Consider the following 24,298-nt stretch of genomic DNA (forward strand, 5'->3'; position numbering starts at 1 on the left):
ATGCGTTTTGCTTCATCTGAATTAACACTTCTTCACGAATACCTTGAGCATTTTGGAAAATTTTCTCTTGATGCATTTGACCAACAAACTCAGAATACCCTTCTTTCAGAAAAATCAACGCTTGACCAAACAAAATTGAGATATTACAAAGCGTTACGGACAAAACTTCAGAAAGATACAGATATTTTCATTCAAGAACTTGAAGATGAAGCTGCAAGAATGACAGTTTACTCTTTTTAATTTTTGAAAGATTAATTTTGAAGCTGGTACATTTATTTTTCTCGAAAATCTTTTAGGGAAATGCAACGGCGCTATTTCGTCCCGAGAATTTCACAACAGAAAGGGCAGCCCAAGTCTTAGAAGAGCAATTCCACAGTCTCGAAGAGTTGTTGATTCCGCCTTCGGATGCATTTTTCAACCGAATGCCCAACACTCTTGCGTACATAGAGTTCTGGGCAAAGCGTGCAGATGCGCTGTACCAGACGAAGGAGAACATGAAGTATCTTCTGAAGCAGAAGATGTTTCCCTCCAGGCGCGTGAAGCTGCTTCAGATGATCCACGCAGCAGGAAAGGAATACACAGCAGCAGCAACCAATGAGCGCTGTCTGTCGCTCCTTTTGCCTCAGATGAAGGCGTTCGCTTCGGCGCCGGCTGCGCTGTTCGGACAGTCTCTGGCCTCTCTCCACGCGTTCCTGAAGCTGATTATTTCTGCTGGCGAGAACACAAAAGGAGTCGTCAGGATCATCCCATTGCTTCCGCTCATTTTGCAGGACTTCATTTCGAAAGGGAAAGCGCACGTTTTGTTTGGAGGCGGTGGCGGAGGAAATTTCGACAAAAGAAGCGAAAGCAACTTGGCGGGAATGAGGGCAGAGGATAGCGAAGAAAGAAGAGATATGCACAACATGAGTGAAATGAAGGACTTTCGCAATGAATTTACTTCATCGACTGCTGCACAGTCATCGCGAAGGAATTCCTTTTCCGACCCGTTTTCCTCGCCTTCCTTTTTTCCATCTGGCTGGTCGGCTCCTGAAACATCATATATGTCATCATCATCTTCTTCTTCTTCGTATTCTTCTTCGCCTTCATATTCAAATTCATCGCTATCTCCTTCTGCAACATTATCGTCACCGTCTTCCTCATCTGCACTGTTAAACGAAGCAGCACATAACTCGACTTCTTTGCCAAGCCATTCTTCCTCTTCAGCAACTTCGTCAAATTTTCACCTTGAACCTTCCTATTCTCACATGAATGCTTCGCTTTCATCCCTTTTAAAGCCATCTTTTTCTTCTTCTTCTTTTCCCGCTCCATCTCCTTCTACAAGCAAATCCTCGTTTTATAATCATTCTCTTTCTTCTTCTCCTTCATCATCATCATCTTCTTCTTCCTCGATATCTTCTTCTTCTTCATCTTCTTCTTCCATCCTTCTTCGCATCCTCAACACGATAGAATCCTCCAAAATCCTCAAAGAATCCATGCTCCTCTACCTCCAGCACACTCTCTCCTCTTCCTCCTTCCCTCACTTAGACTTGCTCTCTTTATTCCAGCCACTCGAAGCCTTCATCGACCAATGCCGTGCAGTCGCTCTCCTGCACGACATGAGCACATTCGTGTCACATTTGCACGAGTTCCGCATCGGCGGCGCAAACGGGCGGGCCGCCGAGGAGCAGCTGCGGCAGATCCAGCAGCAGTTCATGTGTTTTGTCGAGTCTGTTGCAAATGATCTGCCAAACGTCTACACCTCTGCCCACTCGTCGGCGAGGCTGAGGTCGATCTATTTGGTCTTCGAGGACACGGCAAATTCGATCGGTCAGGTGATTCTGACAGCGTTCGAAGGGCTGACGTCGCTGCAGGACATCATCTCATTACTCGCCATGATTGAGCTCAGACTGGACTACCCGAACGTGCTGATGGCGATTTTGAAGAAGATGGGGCTGATTTTCTCATTCATCGACAGAACAAGTCTGAAGATCGTGCAGGCTTACAGGCGTGTCGTGAGAGGGGTGCGAATACTTCCTTGGGCTATCCCGCTGTTCAATCAAATTCTGGCATTGAGGCAGCTGCTGTCTCAAGTTGACATTATGCTCTTCTTCTTTGAGATGGCACTTGATTTTGCAGCGCTCAGAGAGAAGAACGGTATGTCTTCTGCTCAAAGACTGAACGCAATTGAAAGAATGCTCTCAAACTCGTCGTCTACTTCCTCACTGTCCTCCTCCGCTGTGCAGCCTTCTCCTTCTTTTCAGTCACAAACATATCAGTCATCTCGCAAACAGACACCAAACATTTCAAACATTTCAAACATATCATCCATATCATCTTCATTTCAGACACAACCTTTTTCATCATCCTCCTCCTCCTCATATTCTTCTTCTTCATCTTTATTTCCCCCTTCATCTCAATTCTCTCTTTCCACCAACACTCTTTCCTCTATCTCCACCCTCGCCTCCTCCGCAGCCACTCTCCAGTCCTTCGCCTCGCTCGTCACTGAATGGAACGCCGAAGTCACCTCCCGCCGCCAAAAGCTCCTCAAATTCCGCAACGTTCTTGTTGCTTCCTTAGCCACCCGCAGAAACACGTGGCTCTCTCACATCGAACTGCAGCGTGCTGACCAGTTCCAGCAGCCCTGCTTCTCCCAAGCACAGCCAGGGCACCCGGAATCCCTCTCTATCCCGCTCAGAGAGCATCTTTCCCTCGTCCGCTTGCTCCGCATCTCCAGAGGCTTCAACATCGTCATCTCGCGCCAGTCTGCCGCCAACCTCGCCCAGCTGCAGCGCCTGCTGATGCACCGGCAGTTCCTCGACTACTTCCTCAGCGAATACAAAAACTTCTGCCTCAAATGCAAGCCGCTCTATCAGAAGATGCTCAGCCGCAAGCTCTCTGTTGTGGAGCGCAATGTGCAGCGAGGGATTTCTCAAGTCACGTGGCAGTCCGCCGAGCTCGCCCGCTTCTCAGACAGCTGCCTCGAGTCGCTGGCAGAGCTGAAGAAGGACGTGCAGATTCTGAAGACAAACCGCGCGATTCTGAAAGGCGAGGTGGATGCGCTGGCTGCAGCGCTCGTGTTTGAGCTGCCGCGCGTCTTGCAGAAGGAGGAGGAATTTATGGCGTATATGGAGCGGGTGATGGCAAGCCGGCTGGACGATCTGAAGGTGTTCAACGAGCGGCTTAAAAGGCTCACACAGAACATGCGCCCGGAGATGCTCCGCGCGCAGTTCGATCCAGACGGCATGGAAGAGTTCTTCTCCCGCTTCGATGCGAAGAAGATGCGGGTAACACAGAGATTTGCCGTCGAGACGCTGAAGCACGTACTTGCAAGGATCAGATCTGATGTGCCTTTAATTGAGCTTCCACTGACGATTTCAAAGGGAAAGCTGAATCTGCAGCTGAAAAGCAGCAAGCGTCTTTTACTGTCTTCTCGGTTTGCAACACCTTATTCCTCTTCAACTGCCTTTTTTTCCGGTGGAGCACGACATGACGGAGATAGAGAACACAACAGACGCAACACCATCACTTCCACTCTAAGTTCACTGGAGCTTGAGAGAATCGACGAGGCAATGCCAGAAAACGAGGGGAATACTGAAGGAAACAATTTAAGGAATTCAGATAAAGAAGAAAGACAAAGGAGAAACATTTACGAGGCAGATGCACGCGAAGCAGAGAGAAATAATGGAAGCAGTAGCAACGGCAACGGCGGAGGGAGAGGAAACAACGAGATCCATCTGGTGGAGTTGTTTGACGGGCTGATGAACTTCCTGTCCGAAATCACCGACAATGAAGAGATTGAAGAAGCGAATCAGATTGCTTCGCAGCTGTCGTCTGAGCTGATTGCATCAGAAAGGCTGTGCAATCAGTTCACCGAGAAAATGATTGTCGAATACGCCGAGCTTTGGACAAACACCTCGCAGGAGCGATTTGACAGGTTTCTGACAATTCCCGTCGTTGCTGTGAATGATGAGCCGACAGTGCCACATATCCCACCTTCGTTTGAGGAGCTGAGCGTGATCAGCACACATTTGAGTGTTGAGAAGGAGAAGTGGAATGAGAAAAACCAAATTAAAGTCGATTCTATTTCTTTGCCTTTCCTAAAGATCAAAAGTTCGCGTTATTCAAAGCAATCAACAAAGAATCCACTTGCAATGGCTCCATTAACAAACCAGTCAAATACATCTTTTATTCCTGCTTATTCAACCACATCTCTGCAAACAACTTCCTCTTCTGCTTCTGCATCACAATCTGCTTCTTCTTCCTCTTCTTCCTCTTCTTCCTCTTCTTCTTCTGCATATTCCATATCTTCATCAACCTCATCTCCATTAGGCAAAATGAATTCATTTTCCGTTCCTGCCTCAAGTGCAGGATCCAAACACCCCCCAAAACAATCAGATAGCACAGCCAACCCGCCTCTTCGCGAGTGGCTGGAGCACATCGACGCCATCAAGGAGACCAACGACAGCATCACCAACCTTCCGCACCACATCTCGCTGGGATGGATCTGCGTAAACACCGTCACGTTCAAACGGGACATCCTCACTCGCTCGACGAAGTGGGGGCTGCCGTTCACCCAGTTTCTGATTGACGGAATTGAAAAGTCGACTGCAGAAGGCTCAAAGACACTGACGACCATTCGGTACAACTTCGACCTCACATTCACTCACTTGACTACGATGCAGAAGATTGAGGTGATCAATGCAACGAGGAAGGCCACTGACGATGCTCCTGCTTTTGATTTGTTCTTTCAGAAGCTGCACACTCGGCTGATGCATCTGGAGCGTTCGCTATCTGTCTGCCCGCACGAAGTGACTGCACACATTGCGAATTTTGAGAGGCAGTGGAAGACGTTCAAACAGAGTCAAGTGAAGGCATATCTTGACCACATCCAGCTTATGGAAAGGGAAGTGCTGAATGAAATATCACAGAGAGAGATCACTGCAAACGAAAAGATACAAACACTCATTCAGATTTTGAGTGATCCTTCACAAACACCTCTGCATTCCACTACTGATTCGCTTCTTGCACTGAGTCAGATGGAAGCACTGGAATCAATGGTTGTGCAATTAGAAGGAAGAATAGATGAAATCATTGCGCTGCGGGCGAAGTTTAACAAACAAGGTAGTGAAAAACGTCCAGTGGCCATTCAGAGCTATCGGATGTTTATCAGCGCCCTCACAACTCTCTGGGAAGTGATGTTTTCGATGCGACAGTCTCTTGACGAAGGGCTGTTTTTAATGACGTGGGGAGAGTTGCTGGCATACCCAGCACAGGCAAACTACTTCGAAAAGGCGGATGAAGCAATCGATGGAATAAGAGAACAACTGAAGTCTGTTGAAGCGTATCAGTTGTTCAGCAAGCAGCTTGTTGGATACTCGAAATCGTGGAAGATTATCAATGCCATCCGCATCTCTCCAATGCAACGATGCCACTGGGAGGAGATGTTCCAGCAAATGGGGCTTCCGGACAACAAGGTGACAGAATATGTGGAAGGTGCTGTTGATGGTTCATTGCAGCTGTCTGTACTTTTTGATATATGCACTGAAGCAGTTCAGCCAGCAATTATGAAAGTGCTGGAGAAGTGCAGAAAACAGGCTGATCTCAAAGAGCAGATTGATGAAATTTTGTCGCGCTGGAATCGGATGCAGCTTCCATTCACGGCAGAGTCGATGGCTGCCATGGCTTCTTATTATGCTGAGGTAGAAGACACTTCTGCATCTATTTCAATGTCATCTGCAATATCTCCAGGCAGAGAAGGAGAACTTGCCCGCGATAAACGCAAAGGAAAAGTGAGGAAAAAAGGTGCTAAAAAAGGAACGACACGCAACAGATGCCCGTTTCCAGTTGTCATCATGGACCAATGCTCATCTCTCATTGCGCAATCAATTGCAGATTTTCATGTTTTGGCAAAGTTGTCTCTTTGCGAATATTCAAACGATGTTAGCGACGAACTGGGAGAGGCACAAGAGATGGTCACACGAGTGTCCAACTTCCTATACAATTTATTCAAAATGCACAAGTTGACTACACAGTTGCGATCAGGAATAAGATACGGTATTTTTTCTGAAGGAGATGCATCCACCTGCAACCTGCTTGACAGAATGTCTGAGTTGGCAATGCAAATCAGGCCGATCGTCAGCACAGGCGATCCAGAAATTGGCGCAACGACGCGTATATTTCATTCTCTGTTTGATGAGATCCATTCCATCTTTGCTGAATCTCCTAACCTTCGAGGCAAAGAAATCGCATCTCAAAAGCCAAGATTCCTTGCTTTGACTGCAAGTGAGCTGATATCATACACATCATCATTTGTCGATTTCACTGTCAAATGTGTTATTCCACCAGAGATCCTTAATCGTTTTCTTCCCGGAGCACGCTCACTTGACATAGAGACATCTGAAGACGGACAGTCTCTTGTCGTAACAACTCTCACATGCACAACTGGAGAAAAGCTTTTGTTCACAGAAGACCCGCTCATCCTCAGCTCTGACATCTGGGCACTGCCAGAGCAGCTGTTTGCAACGACTTCTGTGATTATTCAAAAGCAAATTTCACTCGCTGTGGCATCGCTTAATCAGTTCAACTCATTTTTCGACTGGTTTACATCTCTTCTCATGCAGTACAATGATGTTGAGAGCTATCCGCTTCAAATTCAGGTATTTGGGCTTACGATTCGGGTGTGGTACACAACACAATTATTGAAAGTGATCAAAGACATTCAAGAAGAGAACTGGGAAGATGTTACAAAGGACTTCACACAGTTTCATCTGACAAACCACCGATGCCTCGCTTTTCTGATGACTCTGCAAAGAACAATCCAGCCATTTGATTCGCAGAGATTGTTTGTGACTCAACTCATTGATTCAGTTGTGTCCGACGAAAAAGAACAGGATGTCTCTTCAAAAGAAGGCGCTGTGGAAGGTTCGTTAAATGCAGACGACGAAGAAGCTACTGCGGGTGATGGAATCAACAAACGATCCTCTCCACAAAGAGTTCTCAGAGTGTTTAGTGGCATTTCTACTCCAGCTTCATCCGAACAGATGGACGACACAACAACAGATGCTCAGAGCAGTTCAAGTAGAGATCACACAGAAGCGAAAAGTGAGAGCAAGTCAGGCAAAAGCTCCTCAAGACAACAATATGGTCAGAAGCACATGAGTGATGATGATGAAGATGATGAACAGATTTTTGAAGGTTTTGATGATTCTACACAGAACTCGGAGTACGATGAAGATGATATATCTGGCAGATCAGATAACGATGTTGACGATGCAAGTGAAGAAAGGCACAACTCTTCAGTTGTTGGAAGCTCTTTCATGAAGCGTAAAAACGCTCAAATAGAGCTTTTCAGAACACTCGTAAAGAGACTTATCTATCTATTTTTTCTATTCTGTCTTTACGATATCGATCACTTGCGTCTTATCAAAGCTTCAGGCATCCCTCTCTCAAGAGATATTCACACAACACATATATTCACTAATTATACAGGAGCAACATTTAACGAATCACATAGCGAGTTCAAGCCATCCGACCTAAACAACTCGCAAAAATCACTTGTAACAACATTGTCCAATAGACTTTTGTTCACATTTGACGAAGCTCAACAGAACATCTTGCTGACAGCAGCAAATACAGATCTCACACTGGATCAGAACGACGAACGGCAGAAGTTGTGGTATGGACTTGAGTGGATCCCTTCCACAAAGGCACTACAGACGCTTCCTATTGTGTGGCCTACACAGCAGTGGAAAGACCAGTTAGTCGCCCTCACGTTTGATGCGAACCGGCCAGGCGCGACTAACAGCGGGCCTCTTGTGGTTGTCAAAGATGCACAGTATTCTCTGTGCATGGCGCACCTCAGAGACATCTCCACGCTGACGGGACACAATTTGAGGTCGTTTGAGTGCACGCCTGGAACGGACATCAACTCCATCAAGCGCTTTCTGCTTTCGATGTTTGTTGACTCCAGATTCATTGTCTTCAGCGGAATCGAGCTGTTGACTCCGTTTGTGAGGAGATCATTGGTTGATTTTCTGAAGCAGCTTTGGGACTGGCGCCGCTGCCAGGAATCGTCGCAGCCTGGTTTCGCACAGCTGAGTCTCGAAGGCCTCAGCGTTACAATTTCTGTGCCGCTTGGGAACTTTGTGGTGATTGGTGTGTATGTGTCGGAAACATCTCTCCAAAATTCACTTCCTGACGGAATCGATTCTGTTATGATGCCGATGATGATGCCAGACTTTCAAAAGAGTGATTGGCTGGCGCCTCTTTTTGCTGCGCAAGGTTTTGTGAGCTTTGCAAGTCTGTCTTTGAAAACTGACTCTTATCTTGATGCACTGAAAGAATTGCTTCTGTACGAATTCAAAGAATCGAACGATCAAATTAATGCAAAGCTCTCTTCGTTAAGCTTTCTGGAAAGCATCACACAGTTGGCTGGTGATCGCCACAGAACATTGATTCACTCAACTGCTGCGGCACATGGTGACAGAGGAAAGATTTACGAACGAACTTTAGCTTTTCCATTTGAATCTCACAAGCAAAGCTTTTTCATGGAGATTCAGTATTTAGAGGAGCTGACATGCCACGATGCACTGTGGGAAATAAGCGAGCAACTTTTCAGCATTTTAGCCCCACTTTCACTCATTGACCCAACGCATTCATCACATCCATCTGCCGACGAAGACAAAAGAACGCTTCCTCCTCTGATTGACTCCATCAAGACACTTCTCGATTCACATTTTCCCGGACAACTTGTACCATCTATTGTGGAAGCACAGCGTTCTGCAGCATTGCAATACAGCGAACAATCAACACTCGGAACAGTCGATTCATTTGCAGATGCTGTGCAGACAGCTTCACAAGGAATGCTTCTTTCTATCGATCAATCTTTTGTAGAGAAATGCACTGAAGTTGCCAAAGCAATTGAAAGAGATTGGCTCGTCGTTTTGACAGGTCCCACCGGAAGCGGCAAGGCAACTGTGCTGTCTGTTGTTGCACAGGCTTATGCTATTACTGGCCAGCAAAAGCCAATAATTGTCGATCTTCCATCGTTTATGTTGAGCAAGCCGCAACCAAAAAATAACCCAGATGACATCGATGGAACACCATTCCCGCTCTTTCAGAAAATTGAGAAGGCATTTACAATGCAATCATTTTCAACACGAAGAAATTCGACTTCCAATGAAGAAGAGATTACAGGTGAAGATCCACCAGTGTGGATTGTGATTCAGGTTATCAAGCCAACCTCGTTCCAGTCATTTGCTTCGTTGTTCCAAGAAAGCTTCCATTGCTCTGTGAATGAAGAAGGTGGGTATCTCGATTTGAACTTTTCAAATGTAGAGCGTTTGATTCTTCCAAAGTTTTCACGGTTCATTTTTGAAGTTAGTTGCTCAATTTTGGAGATCTCCTCAGCGTTGGCCATGCACGAATCAATCGTTCCACTGAAGTTCCCATTTTCACAAATGATGAATTGGATGATGGAGACATGGACCTCCAGAATGGCTCATCATCTGCCAACAGAATACATCGAGTCAGCTCTTTTGCTTCTCCGGCAAACTTTCATGAAAAGCGTGATTTTTCTCAGGTTAGCAGCGCATTCCGTTGAGCACTTGTCTATTTCTCGAATTCCTGTTGTTGGACTGCTTCACACAACGCTGTACATTCTAACTGCTCTCATACGTCTTCATCCGAAGGCATCTCAACACAAGCTTGATGGCAATGTTTTGCGATTGTATATCATTTATTCTGTGATTTGGGGTGCGGCTGGCCATCTTCCGAACTGGAATCCTTCGCTTCGCACTTTTCGAACATGGTATGAAAGATGGGCAAAAGCACATCCAATGAATCGCGTGATGAATGTGCTTGAAATGTGGAAGATGGATCAGTTTGACTCTGATGCTGTTGGCTCTTTCAATGAAAATGAAGATGATTCCACAATTGAAGCTACAAAAACCATCTATCGCGATGATTTTGATGCGTGGTTCCGCAATGAGTTTGAAAAAGAAGTTGATTTCGGGAAAAGCGGAACAGTGTTTGATTATGTTGTTGATCCTGTACAGAAGAAGATGGTTCTTCTCAATGAAGTCAGGCAGTGGCCTCAGTCGATTGACTTTATGAACAATCACCTGGATACATCTTCTCTGATTTTGAACCATCTTCCGTTTAACCAGCTCAGATATGTTATAATGCTCTGCACATATGTTGGCAGGAGTGCAATTATTCTCGAAGACGAATTTGTTGATGGTCAGTCCATCGCAATGAACGTTGCCTCATCAATTCCGGATGTTGTAGCTGCTTCAATGTCAGAAACATGCAAGCGTCTAAACGATTGCAAGTACCCTCAGCATCCACCTAGAGTAGCATTCATTGGATATCATGAAGAATCACTTTCCGAACTGATTGACTTGTGTTCTGAATTTAAGAAATGCGGGCTGAATTGTGCTGAGCCTGTGTGTCCAACGCGCTGCAACCTGATTTATCTTTTGGATGATCACAAAATAGACGATCATTCAATTGACATGAAGGAAAGCGCACAACTTGGCTCAACTGTTGGAGCATTCCATTATTGTGCTTCGAAGCGCCGAACATTGGACGAGAACTTATCTGAACAGGAAATCATTAACATCAACCCTGTTCTGTTTGTGTGCCAGGAAGATGAGTCCTTTGGGCTTCCAGAAAACATACATAGCACAAATAACATCTCCCTGTTCAGCTTGCAGAAACCGATGATCGAAGACTTTGTGATTATTGCAACAAACATCTACCAATCAAGCGAAATGGGACAAATTCGCTTTCAGCCACAGTATAGTTCTACATCAACCGCCTTTGATGGACATTTTGCTTCCTCACAAACTCCATCCGATAATGGCCTTTCAGCAAATAGATTAACTGCCGAAGCATCATCAACGCCATCTTCTCCATCATCCTTTACAACAGCAGCTTTTGGCTCATCAACTTCGGCTTCTGCAATGTCAACTCCGCTTCATTATCCTTATCCTCCTTCTCCTTTTCCTTCTTCTGCTCAACATCCTTCAACCAATTCTTCAGCACCAGTTTTTGACGGTCACTTTTCAGATGAATACAGCTCATTCTTTTTCGGTAACATTCTTCCTGCTTCAATAAAGCTACACTTGACTGTTCTCAATTCCAGACAGAAGGCAATTCGATGCTCATTAAACCAGTTTATTGCTCTCATCCGCTCAATATGCGCTGCTCCATCTCTTATCTTTTCCAATCGATTAAAGCTCTCCGAGCTTTGGAGATGGCAGTGTCAGAGGATTTATGTGCTGACGCAGCCCACGCTGCGACTGTCCAGGCATATTGAAGAACAAATCAATTCAATTTATCGCGCATTTTTCGGAGAAAACGAATATGACTCTGAAAGCTCACAGCCCTTTTCATTCGCATTACGCACTGTGGATCCAGAAAAGCTTCCTTATGTGATGGACGAGAATGAAAACCCAAGTAACGAGATTCTTCCAGATCTTTTGAGGGATTTTACACTTTCAAAAGATGAATTGACGCCATTTTCGCTGGTAATGATAAGCAAACTATGCACATGCAGGCAGTTTGCAGACTATTTCCTGAAGTGTCTTGAGACGTTGTGTGAATCCACAATTCCAATCGTGCTTATTGATACAGATGGTGTACTCATGCCACATATCATGCTGTGTGTGAGACACATTCTTGGTTTTGATGCTCGAGTCACTGACTTCCCAACAACGCAAAAGTCAATGAGAGATCTTTTGGATCTTGTGGCTGTTGTTGCAATTACACATGGAGTTGGACACCATTTTGCGTTGGAGAAAAAAGTGGAAAGCACAATTTGTTTGATGATGGGAGAAATACTTCCTTCATTTTCGTTCTGCATTGTGTTTCTGAGCAGAATATTTGGCAACTATCCTAGAAAAGGAAGAGATATTAAAAAAGAGATTAAGCCACTGAGTTCAGAAGAGGCAAACTGCATGATTATTGACTCAATGGCTGACTGCGACGAGTATTTGTATCGTCGAATCTCATTTTTGTTCCACAAAAGAGGAAAGCAAAAGGTGACTGGGGATGATGTTGAAGAGCTGCTTCAAGAGGCAGCTGGAGTGACAAGACTCGTTTTTTTGATGAAACAACAGTCGATGGACAAGTATCTGCACACTCTGTGTGTGCTTCAGAAAAATCAGTTTATAATCTTTCCACATACATTCACTCCACAAATGCACCAAGAAATCTCTCAGAACATTCTTGAACCTGTTTTCCATTCGCTTTCTTCGTTCATTTTCAACTGTGATGCAACTCTTCACTTGTCTTCAGTAACATCTACTGGCCTGTTCCAATCAACTCCTATTTCACAAAGTGTTTCTTCTGCTTCTCCTGCGACTTCAATGGCAAACAAAACAGCAACAAGAAATAACTTTCAAATGATAATTCCTCGAGTTTCAGCAAATATGTCAAAGGTTAATGAAGACAAACTGCAGGACTACGAGGTTCATGGTTTTGCACCTGGGCAACCTTCTTCTCTAAATAGTACATCCATCCAAAGTCTTGAGGCTTATGATTCAAAACAGGTGTTCAAAGAAAACGTTGGAGTTTATAACGATCAACATCAATTGACTGACAACCGGTCAATCGAATCATCTGCTTATCCGTCGCAAGTAGCAACTCCTTCATATGCAATGGCGGACACGCTTTCTTCAACGAATGCTTTTTCTCCTTCCTTTTCAGTTGCAAAGAGATCAAATTCAAGCACTGGATTGAGGCAACTGATTCCTTTCATTCTATCAAAGATCCATCAATCTATTCTGGTTATTTCGCACTCAATTGGAAACGAACACACAACATGGGGATATGCTGGCAATGACAATGTTGTTCCACTATTTCAAATGAGCGATCCATCGAGCTTAAACTTCTTGGAATTTGTGGAAAATTTTGCGAAGTTTCTTTTCTTTTCTGTGAGGTATTTTCAACAGTCAATTGCACAACGTGAGCTGATTCTGCTGTCTATTGAGGAGTTTCAGAGATCTATTGAAAAGCTGAGGCAGAGCATGACACAGATGCAAATAGTTTCACAGAAAAGTGACAAAGTTCCAATTATTCAGCAACGAATAGATGCAATTGATCAAGCAGTGAAGAAACACGAAGAGATGCTTCGTTCTTTGTCGAAACAAATTGCAGAAAAGGAAAGCGCCTTTTCCAACAGTCGAAGCCACATTCGACCAGAAGTGAAAATACTTGCTCGATATGCATTCAACGCACAGTCTCAGCTTATTGCAATCAGAAGCTATGAACTTATGGACTTGCATCTTCTATCTTCGAGACATCAAGCCACAAAAAAGCTGATTGAGAGTATTTTGTACATTTTGTCACCAAGGGAACTGAAGCTAATTGCCAAATCGACTTCAAATCTTCTTTCTGCGCTGTGGAGATTCGATCCGTTGTCTGTCCCTTATTCAGTGGTGAAGCGAATGCGGGAACGCTTGTCAACAGAATTCTTGATAAGTGACATCCCTTCCCATCCGCCTGTGGGGAGAGCACTTTATTTGTGGCTGGAGTGGATGATGGATGTGAAATATCTTTCGATGAAATTGAAAGAAGGTGATCGAGCAACATTGAAACAGCTTATCCAACTGTCAAATCTGTATGTTCGATGCTATTTTTGCCAGCTGCAAATTCGGAGAATGAAGAAAGAAAGAAGCAAGTGTATGGAAGCTAAACAAGCACTTGTGAACAACCCGTACACTGCAGAAGATGCGTTTATGAGGGGAAGAGCTGCGCTTGTACTGGCTGAGAGGTTTGCCTGTTCTGTTGTCAATATTTGTGATGAATGCATGAAGGAGATTCAAAGAGGGAAAAGAGAGCTTCACTATGCTATTGGTAACAGTATTATAACTGCTGCATATTTTGAATATGGACATCAGTTTAATTCGCACACAAGACATCTTCTTCTTCGAGATGCTGTCATTCCAATTCTTCAACAGAATCAGATCCCGTTTTCGTTGAATCATGACCCACTGCTGTTTTTTGTTAAGTTTCAGTTCAAAGAACTTTCGGCTTTGCTTATGCATTCAGCCAACCAAAGAACGGACCAATCTTCAAAAGTACCATTAGCAAAAAGGAACACTGAAGGATGCATAAACATTTTCCCCTCAAAAGAAACTTTTTCAAAAATAACAAAAGCGAATAATTCATCAGTTATTTATTTCTCTTCTCCTTCACAATCTCAAGCACCAACTCCTCCTCAACGAGATAAGTCTAAAGAAAGAAGGGATACTCTTCCAGCTGTTCCATTCAAAAAACTGACTTCTGCATCATCTGACACGTCGGCATTAATTTCAGCATCTCAAAAAAGACGATCACAAAATTCACCAGCTCAAAACGTACAACCAATAAACATTCATCAGAGTTACGACGAAGCAACATTTCCTCGAATCTTTGAGTCTCCTTTTTATTCTTCTGAGATGAATACGGACTCGGAATTCGATTTTTGCCCAGATGAAAGGGAGGAAGGGATCAGAATGCCTTATCCTCTGCTTTTTAATTCAGACTATTTCGACCCTTCTGCTAAAAATTTTGTGTCTTTTTCGGAGCAAAATGGAGTATCTGCCGCGCTTTCTCCACATTCGATCCACTTGACATCAAATGGACTGTGGGACAACTACCCAAGATTCACTTTGAATGACTTGCATTCATCATCATCTTCTTCTTCCTTTCTTCCAACATATCTTTCATTTAATGATGAGCTGTTTGCACATCATGTGTCATTTCTTGCACTTCCAACTTTTCTTGTTGATGTTCATTGCCCTCGTCTTGTTCCATTTTCCGACACATTCGGCGGTAATTCTTCGCTGTACTCGCGACCATACATGAACGATGCGCTTCAAAGAAAGAAGATGGAAAGCATGCAGTCGTTTGAAAGTGGAAGGAGTTCACGAAATTTGAAATGGAATGGCTCCAAAGATGGATCGAGTTCATCCCTTGGGCAATATTCGTCTTCATTCAATTCTTCAATGCAGTTTTCAGAAGCATCAAATTCTCTTCGTTTTAGCAATGCGCAGCAAAGAGGATTTGGCATTGTTGATGGAAACTTTGGTTCTCGATCTCAAAACGTGCAGAATAATGGAGGAATGGAAAGTTCTAGTGGAATAACATTGTCAAATTGGAATTCTTCGGGGTTAGATATGAAAGGAGGTGCAAGCAAAACAACTGCAAATATTAATGATGAAGACAGTTCCCGTCCAACTAACTCTTCATCTGCAGCAGCACAAGGAATGATTTCTTCGAATGTCACTGTGAACAATATCCTTCAACAAGGCGGAATTGGAGGAGGTGTGATGAACTCAAGTGGAGCAAGCATAGAAATGATATCACCAACTTTGGGATTTAGCGGATCACAGCGAGGAGTTGCCGAACTGTTCATGATGATTTTGTTTGCTCGTGGCTTCACACACAAAGTGCTCTCAGCAAAAAATGTGAGAGAAATTCCAGAGTTGCTTTTTGGCTCACATTCACTTTTTGACAGAATGGTGTTTCGAGTGCGCTGCCCGCTGATATTTGATCATCTGGGGATAATGACATCACCAATCTACGAAGGCACATCCAGCACACAAAACGATCTGTTTCATCTGTATGACATTGAGGACCCTGTCAGCTCTCCGTTTGTTATTTCTCTGGCTCAGTCTGATGCATATAAAAAGATACTCGATGCAATACAAATTTTATCTCCAAATCAGCCGAGCCAAACACCAAAGCAGGATATGATGAATCCGTTTGCGCACAGTAGCTCAAAAATAGAAGCTGGTCAAGAAGAAAGAGGAAAGAATGATGAGTTCCCAATTGTTGATAACTCCGGCGGAGGCTCAACTTCTTCAATGCACACTTTAAACGAAAATGGAAGCAATAAACAAAATTCAGAGAAAATGAATAAAGAAGATTTATTATTCAACACACCAAATGTTTCTTCATCGCATTCGTTCGCAACTTCTAATGCAGAACAATCTCCCCTTGTGTCTGATCTCTATTCAAACAAAAGGAAAACACGAAAATGCATCATTTTAACTCATGTTGATGACAGCACAGTTGACGAGAGGATCAAAAACTTCTTGTTTGTATTGACTTTGATGCAGGAAAAGATGACAATGGTTGACAATTCGGCAGCAGATCGGAGCCTTTTTGGATCGCAAACTTCATTTTCAAATTTATCAAATTCTTCAAGATTTTATTCAAGAAGGAATAAGCAGAAATTATCACGCACACGCAGCTATTCATCGCTTTCGCCACTGACTCCTCCACACTTTTATGAATATTCAAGCGCCTTGCAGTCACCTTTTCATTCATTTTCTCAGAACACTCCAATTTCTCCAACTTTTTGCTCCTCGAATACTTTTTCTTTTCAGCCTTCTTCTTCCATTCCATCGCTTTCTTCCATCGCTTCATTTTCTCCTCCTTCTTCTCCTCGCAATACTTCCTCTTCTTCTTCTGCATCAACTGCATCTCAATCTTCTCTTCAATCAGAATCCAACATGACTGTCAGTCTGCTTTCCCCAGACTACATTTCAACAGCAGATTCCAACTCTCTTATTAGGGTTACATTGCCAAGTGACGTTGATGTGATACTCGTTGCAAACATTCACAAAGGAAGCACATTTCTTGGCATGTGGACAACAATTACTTATCCGATTGTTCTCACCCCAACAGAAGAGACGATTCGAATGGCAATGTCACCTGAAGTTGGGCAGGTGGTCTCAAAGTTTGTGCGAAGTGGAACAGCAGCTTCGCTTCTCGACAGCTCAGTGCCTTCACTTTATCCTAATGTACACTTGCTCGCCAATGAGGAGAAGAAAAGAGTGGAAATAAATGGGAAAATAGCTTTTCTGACACACTACAGAAATCTACTGAGGCATTTGCCGTTTTCTTTGAATGATGATTCACTTGATGATCGTAACATCTTGAACAATGAGAAAAATGATTTGCAATCAGACGAAGAAAGAAATGAGGAGATGGACATATTGCAAAGTGAGAATGAAGAAAGCAGTGCTCTTATTTCCACCAGGAAGCTTTACAAAGAAGGGATTGGCTCTGAGAATGAGACAGAAGAAAGCGGAGAAGAGGAAGAAAAAAATCAGAAAGATGGCAAAGGAACACCAATTGAGATTCCTCCAATTGATTTTGAAGAAGAAAATGAGTTTTCATCTTTAACACCAAAGTCTTCTTGTGAAAGCAATGAAAAATTCTCAGAAGAACAAATGAATGAAAGCAAAAATAAGAATTTTAAGAGAAACAATTCAAAAGAAGGCAGAACAAGTAAACGAAATTCAATTCAAGTTGAAAAAACTGATCAATTTGAAAATGATGAAAGCAATCAAAGAAAGCAAAGAGAAATCAGTACAGATGAAACAGTGGCTGAAAAGAAATCTGTTCTTTTCCCATCAAACAATAATATAAAAAAGAAAAAGAAAAAGAAAGGTGGGAAAACTTCTTCTGATGAAATGCAACAAACTAAAAGTGAGTTGAGTGAAAGTGACGAAAAATCATCTCAAGCACTTAAGGGAAACTTAAGCAGACGCAATTCAACTCAACTTCAAAGAAAAGGCTCAATCAGCCTTCAAACAGATCAAAGCACCTCTTCACCGAGAGTGCATCACAGCAAAGAGCGAAAATCATCAATATTTTCTGAAGGACGATTAAAATCTATTTCAGAAGAGAAAGGAGAAAGAGATAACAGCAATGACAACAACATCAAAGAAAGAAAATATTTTGAAGATGAAAAAATGTTGGATCAACTTGCAGATGAAGTGATAGACAGTGAAGATGAATACACTGAAGCAATCATCGACCCGACAGTGGTGCCGTTTGTGATGCTTCTGAACTGGTCCAAGCAGAAAGAAGACGAGTTTGCCTCGTTTATGAGCGAGTTCGACAAGCAAAGCACAGAATATTCGCTTGCCGAGTCATCCACCTTCGACACAATGCAATGGATCAATCTGTGTTTCACATGGGAAGAGGAGGTGATAAGACCTGTTGTGGATGTGCTGTCGTTATTTTGCTTTACCTCCCTCAGGCTGTCTGGTGAACCTTTTCGTCGGCTGGAGCCTTTGTGCTTTTCTCGGAGAATGCTCCATCCAACCCTGCAGCGGTTTCTGACAGTTGTGCAGATGTATATCGACAACGAGTCTGGGAAAAAAGGAGAAAGAAGCTTTTCATTTGGAAAAGATGGACTGCCTTCTTCTGCTCCTGTCTCTCCAATGTCACCTATGTCACCAATGTCTCCCATGTCTCCAATTTCGCAAATGTCCGCCATCACTTCAATGAGAGCGTCCAATTTTGAAGACGGGATCTGGCCATTGCCTTCTCCATCGGATGAAACAAAGGGATTATTCGGCTTCAAATCACAACAGCAAACATACAAGAAAACTGGTGACTTAACTTCATTGGAACCATCGCCTTCTCCAATATCAGCCATCCTCAAAGGCCTTGCACATCTTCCACAAGGTGCTAATGGTGCTTTTATGCTGTTTGGGCTGCAACCTCATCTGAAGCAGTCCATTTTGTCAGGCTCTTCGAGAATGTTCGGGAGAATGCTCCAGAACGAAACACAATGCGTCACAGATTACTTGGCAATGTGCCTGTTTCTGGCATTGAAGCTGTCAAATGATGCGGGAAATGGCTTATCTCCGATTGAAACGAACATCTTCATCAACTCTTCCATGTTTCTCATTCACGACTTCGACGATATGCCACATAACACCAAAACAGACTTACAGAATGTGGAATTCCCAACGTTTATGTGCTGCGAGCTGCCTCATCTGTTCCTCCCAATGGAAACAGCAGTACTCCAAACAAACGGACTTCTCCCTGCAAACCCCGCTTCCTCCTGGCTGCAGAGCCTGACGTGGAAGAATCTGTTTGCGCTTTCCGTGTGCTGCCCTCGCTTCCGCCCCATCGTGACCGACTTGGATCCACACTCGCACTCACTTTTCACAGTCATCGACCACATTCCAGTCACTCCTAATGCACGGACTCGCTATTCGATGATGAAAGTGATGAAACGAACTTCTGTCATTCCACAGCAGATTTCCCACTCTGCTCGCTCGGCTTTGAGAAGAGAGTCCCACAAGCAGAAGCAGAAGCTTTCGCTCTTATTTGACGGAAGAGATCTGCTCATGAATGAAGAGCATCATCGGCACTCAATCAAAAACTTTGAGCCTTTCTTTCGCAGAGGATTCAGCTGGGGCTCTGCAGCCGCACCAACCTCAAACGGATCATCAGCACAAAACTTCTCATATTCCACTTCTTCTCTGTCCTCTCTGAACTCTTCATTTCTGAATCCGTACTCAAACACAGAAAGCCAGCTGGACTTTGACAACGGCAGCTCCAATGCGCTCGAAGAAGACGACACTTCGTATTCCTTCCAGCGCCAGCACATAATCACCAACTGCCCTTATTCCAGCCACAATCAGCTGGACTCTTTTGCTGCCAGACAGCAGCAGCAGCAAGACGACAGAATGGCCTATTTGGCCAGTGCGCAGTCTTCATACAGCGCAGACGCTGGCTTTGTGCCACAGCTGTTTGACTACGATGCGGGGCTGGAGACAGTTCCGGAGTATCCACAGCAGCAGATGGGTGCATTTCAAGGAACAGGGATTTATGAAGGAGGAAATGAAAGAGGGTTTTATGGAGATGGAAGAAAGGCCATTGCACAGGGAAGAGGGAATGCGGGTGTGACAAGCATTGCGAGGCAGGGAGGAGCTATACAGAATCTTGTGGATTCGAGCGTTGCTTCTATTTTTGGACTGGGAGATTCCACTCAAAACACTCTTTCTCTTTCTGATGGTTTATCATCGTCGTCTTCTTCTTCTTCCAACATATCTTCCTTGTCTGCTTCCTCTTCCTCTTCTTCCTCGTCTACCATTAATCGCATAAAATTCGGTGGATTTTCTGAGTCAAATACATCGGCTGATTCTCAGTCAAATGCACTTTTCCTAACGAACATTCAGAGAAAATGGGAAGAATGGTTCAACTGCGACGAGCCCGAAATGGCAGAGCTGCCAAACGAACAGTTGAAAACACTGAATCCATTCCAGAAGCTGCTGCTTATTTCAGCTGTGCGACCAGATCGGATGATGCAGGCAGCCATCTTGGCAATCATGTCCCAGCCGTTGCTCGGGGCTGAGTGTGCGTATTTTATGGGAATGATGCCATCGCATGTGAAGAGAGATATGACAACAACAGCAGCAGCGAATACATCAGGAACACGTTCATCTGCTAAAGCGCAACAAACAGCTATTTCGCCTGCTTCTGCTTTAAGTGCTATTAATGCTTCTTCTTCTTATTCTCCGTTCTATACAGTGGCTCAATCTTCTTCCTCCTCATCGTCATCATCATCATCTTCTTCTTCTTCTGCTTTCTTTTCTTCCTCCATCTGCAGCCAAATTGAGCCCAGCCGTTTCTTCTACTGCGGAAAGGCTTCAATCAACAGCATTCTGAACGAAACTTTTCAGACAGCCTATCCGAATCACGTCTCGATGCACCGGCTGACTCAGAACGGCTCAGCAATTGTGCTGTCGCTGATGGGGACAAAGTGGATGGCGCCTGTGGCTGAGTGGAGGATTGCGATGGATCTGCAGTCGTTTGCACAGGAGAAGGACATCACGGCTGTCACACTGAACATCTCGGAGATTATTCGGAAGGCCAAATGGACGCTGGAGCAGTCAGCGCACAGCAGAAGACACAACCAGGACAGTTCTGCTGCTTATCCTCCGCCTCCTCAGACTTCGTCTTCCTCTTCAACTTCTTCTGCTTCTTTTATATCTTTGCTTCCTTTGCAAGATCAGGAGAAAGTGTCTTATGAGACATTGCTTTGGAGTTCTGTGTGGGAAATCACTGCAATTGAGCTGAGTTTGCAGCTGCAGAAAGGAGGCTGGATCATTCTGACAGGCCTGTCATTGGTGGACGAGTCATTTGCAAAGAGGCTTTCGGACTGGGTTGTTGAGAATCTCCCGTTTTATCACACTTTGAGAAGAGGAAACTCGCAATTCAATGCTTATTCCTCCTCCTCCCCTTCTTCTACTGCTACTGCTACTGCTTCCAACATTTCATCGCCTTCTCGTTTTGTACTGTGGATGATCTTCGAAGAAACCTCAGTGCTCAACAGGAATTCTGCCATCAACACGTTTTCCCATTCCTTTGCAGCGCACGCCCATCTCTTTGCTGTCAGAGTTCCTTTGACATTTCGCGGCGTGCTCTCCGAAAGCCTCATCCGCGCGACGGACATGGCAGACAGCCAGACTCTTCTGGCGCTGGCACAGTTCTACGACAGCACCGCCACTGCAGACTCTAAAGTGGTCAAGCAGTTCTGCTGCTTCTTGTTCACCCTCTGCTGCTTCCACAGCCTCATCGTGGAGCACATCAAGTGCATTTCGCAGTCCAACAGCGGTCTGATCGTTCGGATCTCACCTGATTCTGTTGTGGACTTGCTGTCCTTGGTTGTCAACGTAAGCAAAACGACCTTCATCAAAAAAAGCAAACAAGTGAAAAACTCCTCTTCTCATCTGGATTCGTTCATTTGGAGTGTGTTCTTCCGGAACGTGATGTATCGTGCCTATCCGTTCATTGCCAACTCCATCGACCCTTCTGTTCTGATTTCTTTGTTCAACACTTTGTTCAACAACGATATCTACACCTCTGTTTCTTCCCTCAAACTGCTCCCAGGAGTTCCTTCTCCTCTGCAGGAAACAGCATTCACTGAGCTGAGCCAGTTTCTTCAGTGTGTTTTGTCTGCGTCTCCGTATTATCTTCAGGCGCTTCCGGTGAATCTTTCTGCAAACGCTGCAGCAAATAGAGCAGCAATAGCACATGCTCACTCGTTTTCTGCTTCTTCTTCTGCTTCTTCTGCTTCCTCATCCCCAACTTCCTCTGGCTCTTATTTGACTCCAGTCTCTTCTTCGACGCTTTCCACTGCCTCTTTCAGTCCAATTGGTATTATGTCTTCACAATCTTCATCTTCTTCTCTTTTGAATCCATCTGCTTCTGCTTCTTCCGTTTCCTCGGTCTCATCTTCGTATTTGACCAGTTCTTCTTCCATCCCTGCTCTTTCTGATCCTTCCTTCTCATCCTCCTCCTCTTCTTCCTCTTCTTCTCCGTCTTCTCGCATTCCCTCTCTGTTTGCCTCTGCCTCGCATGCATCCAAAGGCGCCATTTACGATCCACGTGATGCCTCCATTGTTGGCCACTGCCTGAAATACGTCGTCGGCAGCACCGAAACACTCGACCCTCTTTTCATCCTGCCTTTCTCTGGCATCCTCTGCGACACAAACTCTGACAGCCTGCTGCTCAATTCAGACTCGACCAATTTCTTAGCGTCATTGCGAGCGCTAAGTAGTTATGAGCATTTTTATTCTTCGACCTCTCGAAGGATGATGGCTACTTTATCTCCGCAGTTCACGTACCACCCAGCCATCGCCATCCGCTTCTGTGAGGAGATCAAAGAAATCATCCAGCCAAACTTCTTCAACATCGACGCCATCACCCAGGCAGTCATCGCCGTCTGCCTCAGCGACCACGTCGTCCCGCCAACCGCAAGCTGCCTTTTGCGTGAGCTGAACCTGGTGAACTGCCTCTTGTCGCGCATCTACCATTTCCTCGACTCCGTGCCGTCGTACTTCCAGTCAGGCAAAGAGCAAACCGACTCGGCGATGACGGAAGAGGCGGCGGACGAGGCCGTATCGAGTTTGGAGTACATTCTACACACTACGATCAACAATCTTGTCAACATCCGCTCCACTGCATACTCCTCAGAGTTCATCAAGACATGGAACACGATCATCCGCGGCAAAGTGCCTCTTTCGTGGCAGTTCATCTCCTCGCAGAGCGACAAGCACGCTCTCTCGCGGAGAGATAAGCGGGACGGCTTGTCGATCATCGTGTGGCTGAACAGCTGCGTCGGGCGCACTGAGCAGCTGCACCGCGCTTTTTCGTTCATCCCGTTCACCCACCGCATCGTCGGGCTGACAGAAACGCCTCTTTCAACAGGGACAATTCTTTCAAAAGCAGAAATCGCGCTGAGATCGCCGATGCTCCTCAACCCGAACCTACTCCTCTCCGTCGGTGGGTTTCTCGCGTCGCTGCGGACGGAGCTTGCGCTGGCTGCAAATATCAGCCTGATCGCTAGGGCGAAGGAGACAGATGCAACAATGACTGTCTTTCCTTCTTATTTTTCGAGTCTGAACGAAGTGACTTCTGCGCTGGTGTCGTCAGCTACGTCAAGAATCGCCTCTTCTCTGTCTGTTATGTCACCTGGTATTTCGTCTGCTCATTCAGCTGTTCCTGCTTCTTCCTCTGCTTCTGCTTCTTCTTCAATTTCTGCTAATTCTGCTGGAATGGGTGCAACTTCCACTCAAGGTGCAGCAGCTGTTCTGTCTCTTGCCAGTCGAAATGCTCCAAACAGCACATTCTTCCCAGCACCGTTCTTTTCCCGCCACTACAACGAGCTGAATGCGATCAGCCAGGTTCATCAGCACAGCAGCCGAAAGCGGAAGCTGCGCCGCGCATCCCATTCGCATTCGCCTTCTTCTTCGCCATCTCCTCTTTTGCTGAGCTTTTCTGTGCACCCGCTCATCTCCACAAGCGCAATCTTCCTGGATCTTGTGCCTACGCAGTCGCGGAGCTGGGCGGAACTTGCGTATGAGCTCTCTCCTTCGATGCATGTGAGGGCGATTTCCTCGTGCTATCTGACTGGATTGTGGCTGTATGACTCGACAGGAGGCATGTACGACCACAAGTCCCTTTCGCTGGTGAGCCCGGCGGAGAAGTCGCACTCAGGAGCGGGCGCATTAACTGGAGCAGGAGCAGGAGCAAGCGCGGTGCATCGTGGCTTCTCTGTTTTTGCGATGGAGAAGAATACGAAAAACAGAAACACACATGAAATTCTGAGAAATATCGAGTTTGATCTCCAAAACCCGAATAAATTTGTGAAAAATTACCCGCAGCCTGATCGTTATGATTTTATTAGTAGTCAAATAACTGAATTAAATCACGCTTTTGGCTTGACGAATTTGCGTGTTGTGCCTCTTGTTCGAACTGATGATGGTATTTATTATACGTTCAATGGATGCGTTATTGATGACAATACTCTTCAAAATGCTGGGCTATCTATAATAAAACTTTCTTCAAATCAGGAAAAGACTCTTCAATATCACACACTGGTATTGAAAGATTTGAGACAATCCATTCAACTTAGAGGCAGCCATGACTTAACTGTTTCTGTTCCAGTTGATGTGAAGCATTCACTTTGCCATATTTTCAATTATTTTCTTGTTTAATTAATTTTATTATTTTG

General features: G+C 44.8%; 1 protein-coding gene across 1 annotated transcript; it reads left to right on the top strand.

Moving 5' to 3' along the window:
• On the top strand, positions 1-24,281 carry MONOS_8304 (putative Dynein heavy chain, N-terminal region 2; the record flags this gene model as incomplete). Its single annotated transcript, XM_067878705.1, has 3 exons — positions 1-225; positions 297-12,129; positions 12,280-24,281. 3 exons carry the CDS (start codon positions 1-3, stop codon positions 24,279-24,281), a joined length of 24,060 nt encoding a protein of 8,019 aa, XP_067735181.1.
• Positions 24,282-24,298: the final 17 nt, after the last annotated feature.

Source organism: Monocercomonoides exilis, assembly GCF_001643675.1.
Source record: "Monocercomonoides exilis strain PA203 chromosome Unknown scaffold3-2548433, whole genome shotgun sequence".
Taxonomy (NCBI): Eukaryota; Preaxostyla; order Oxymonadida; family Polymastigidae; genus Monocercomonoides; species Monocercomonoides exilis.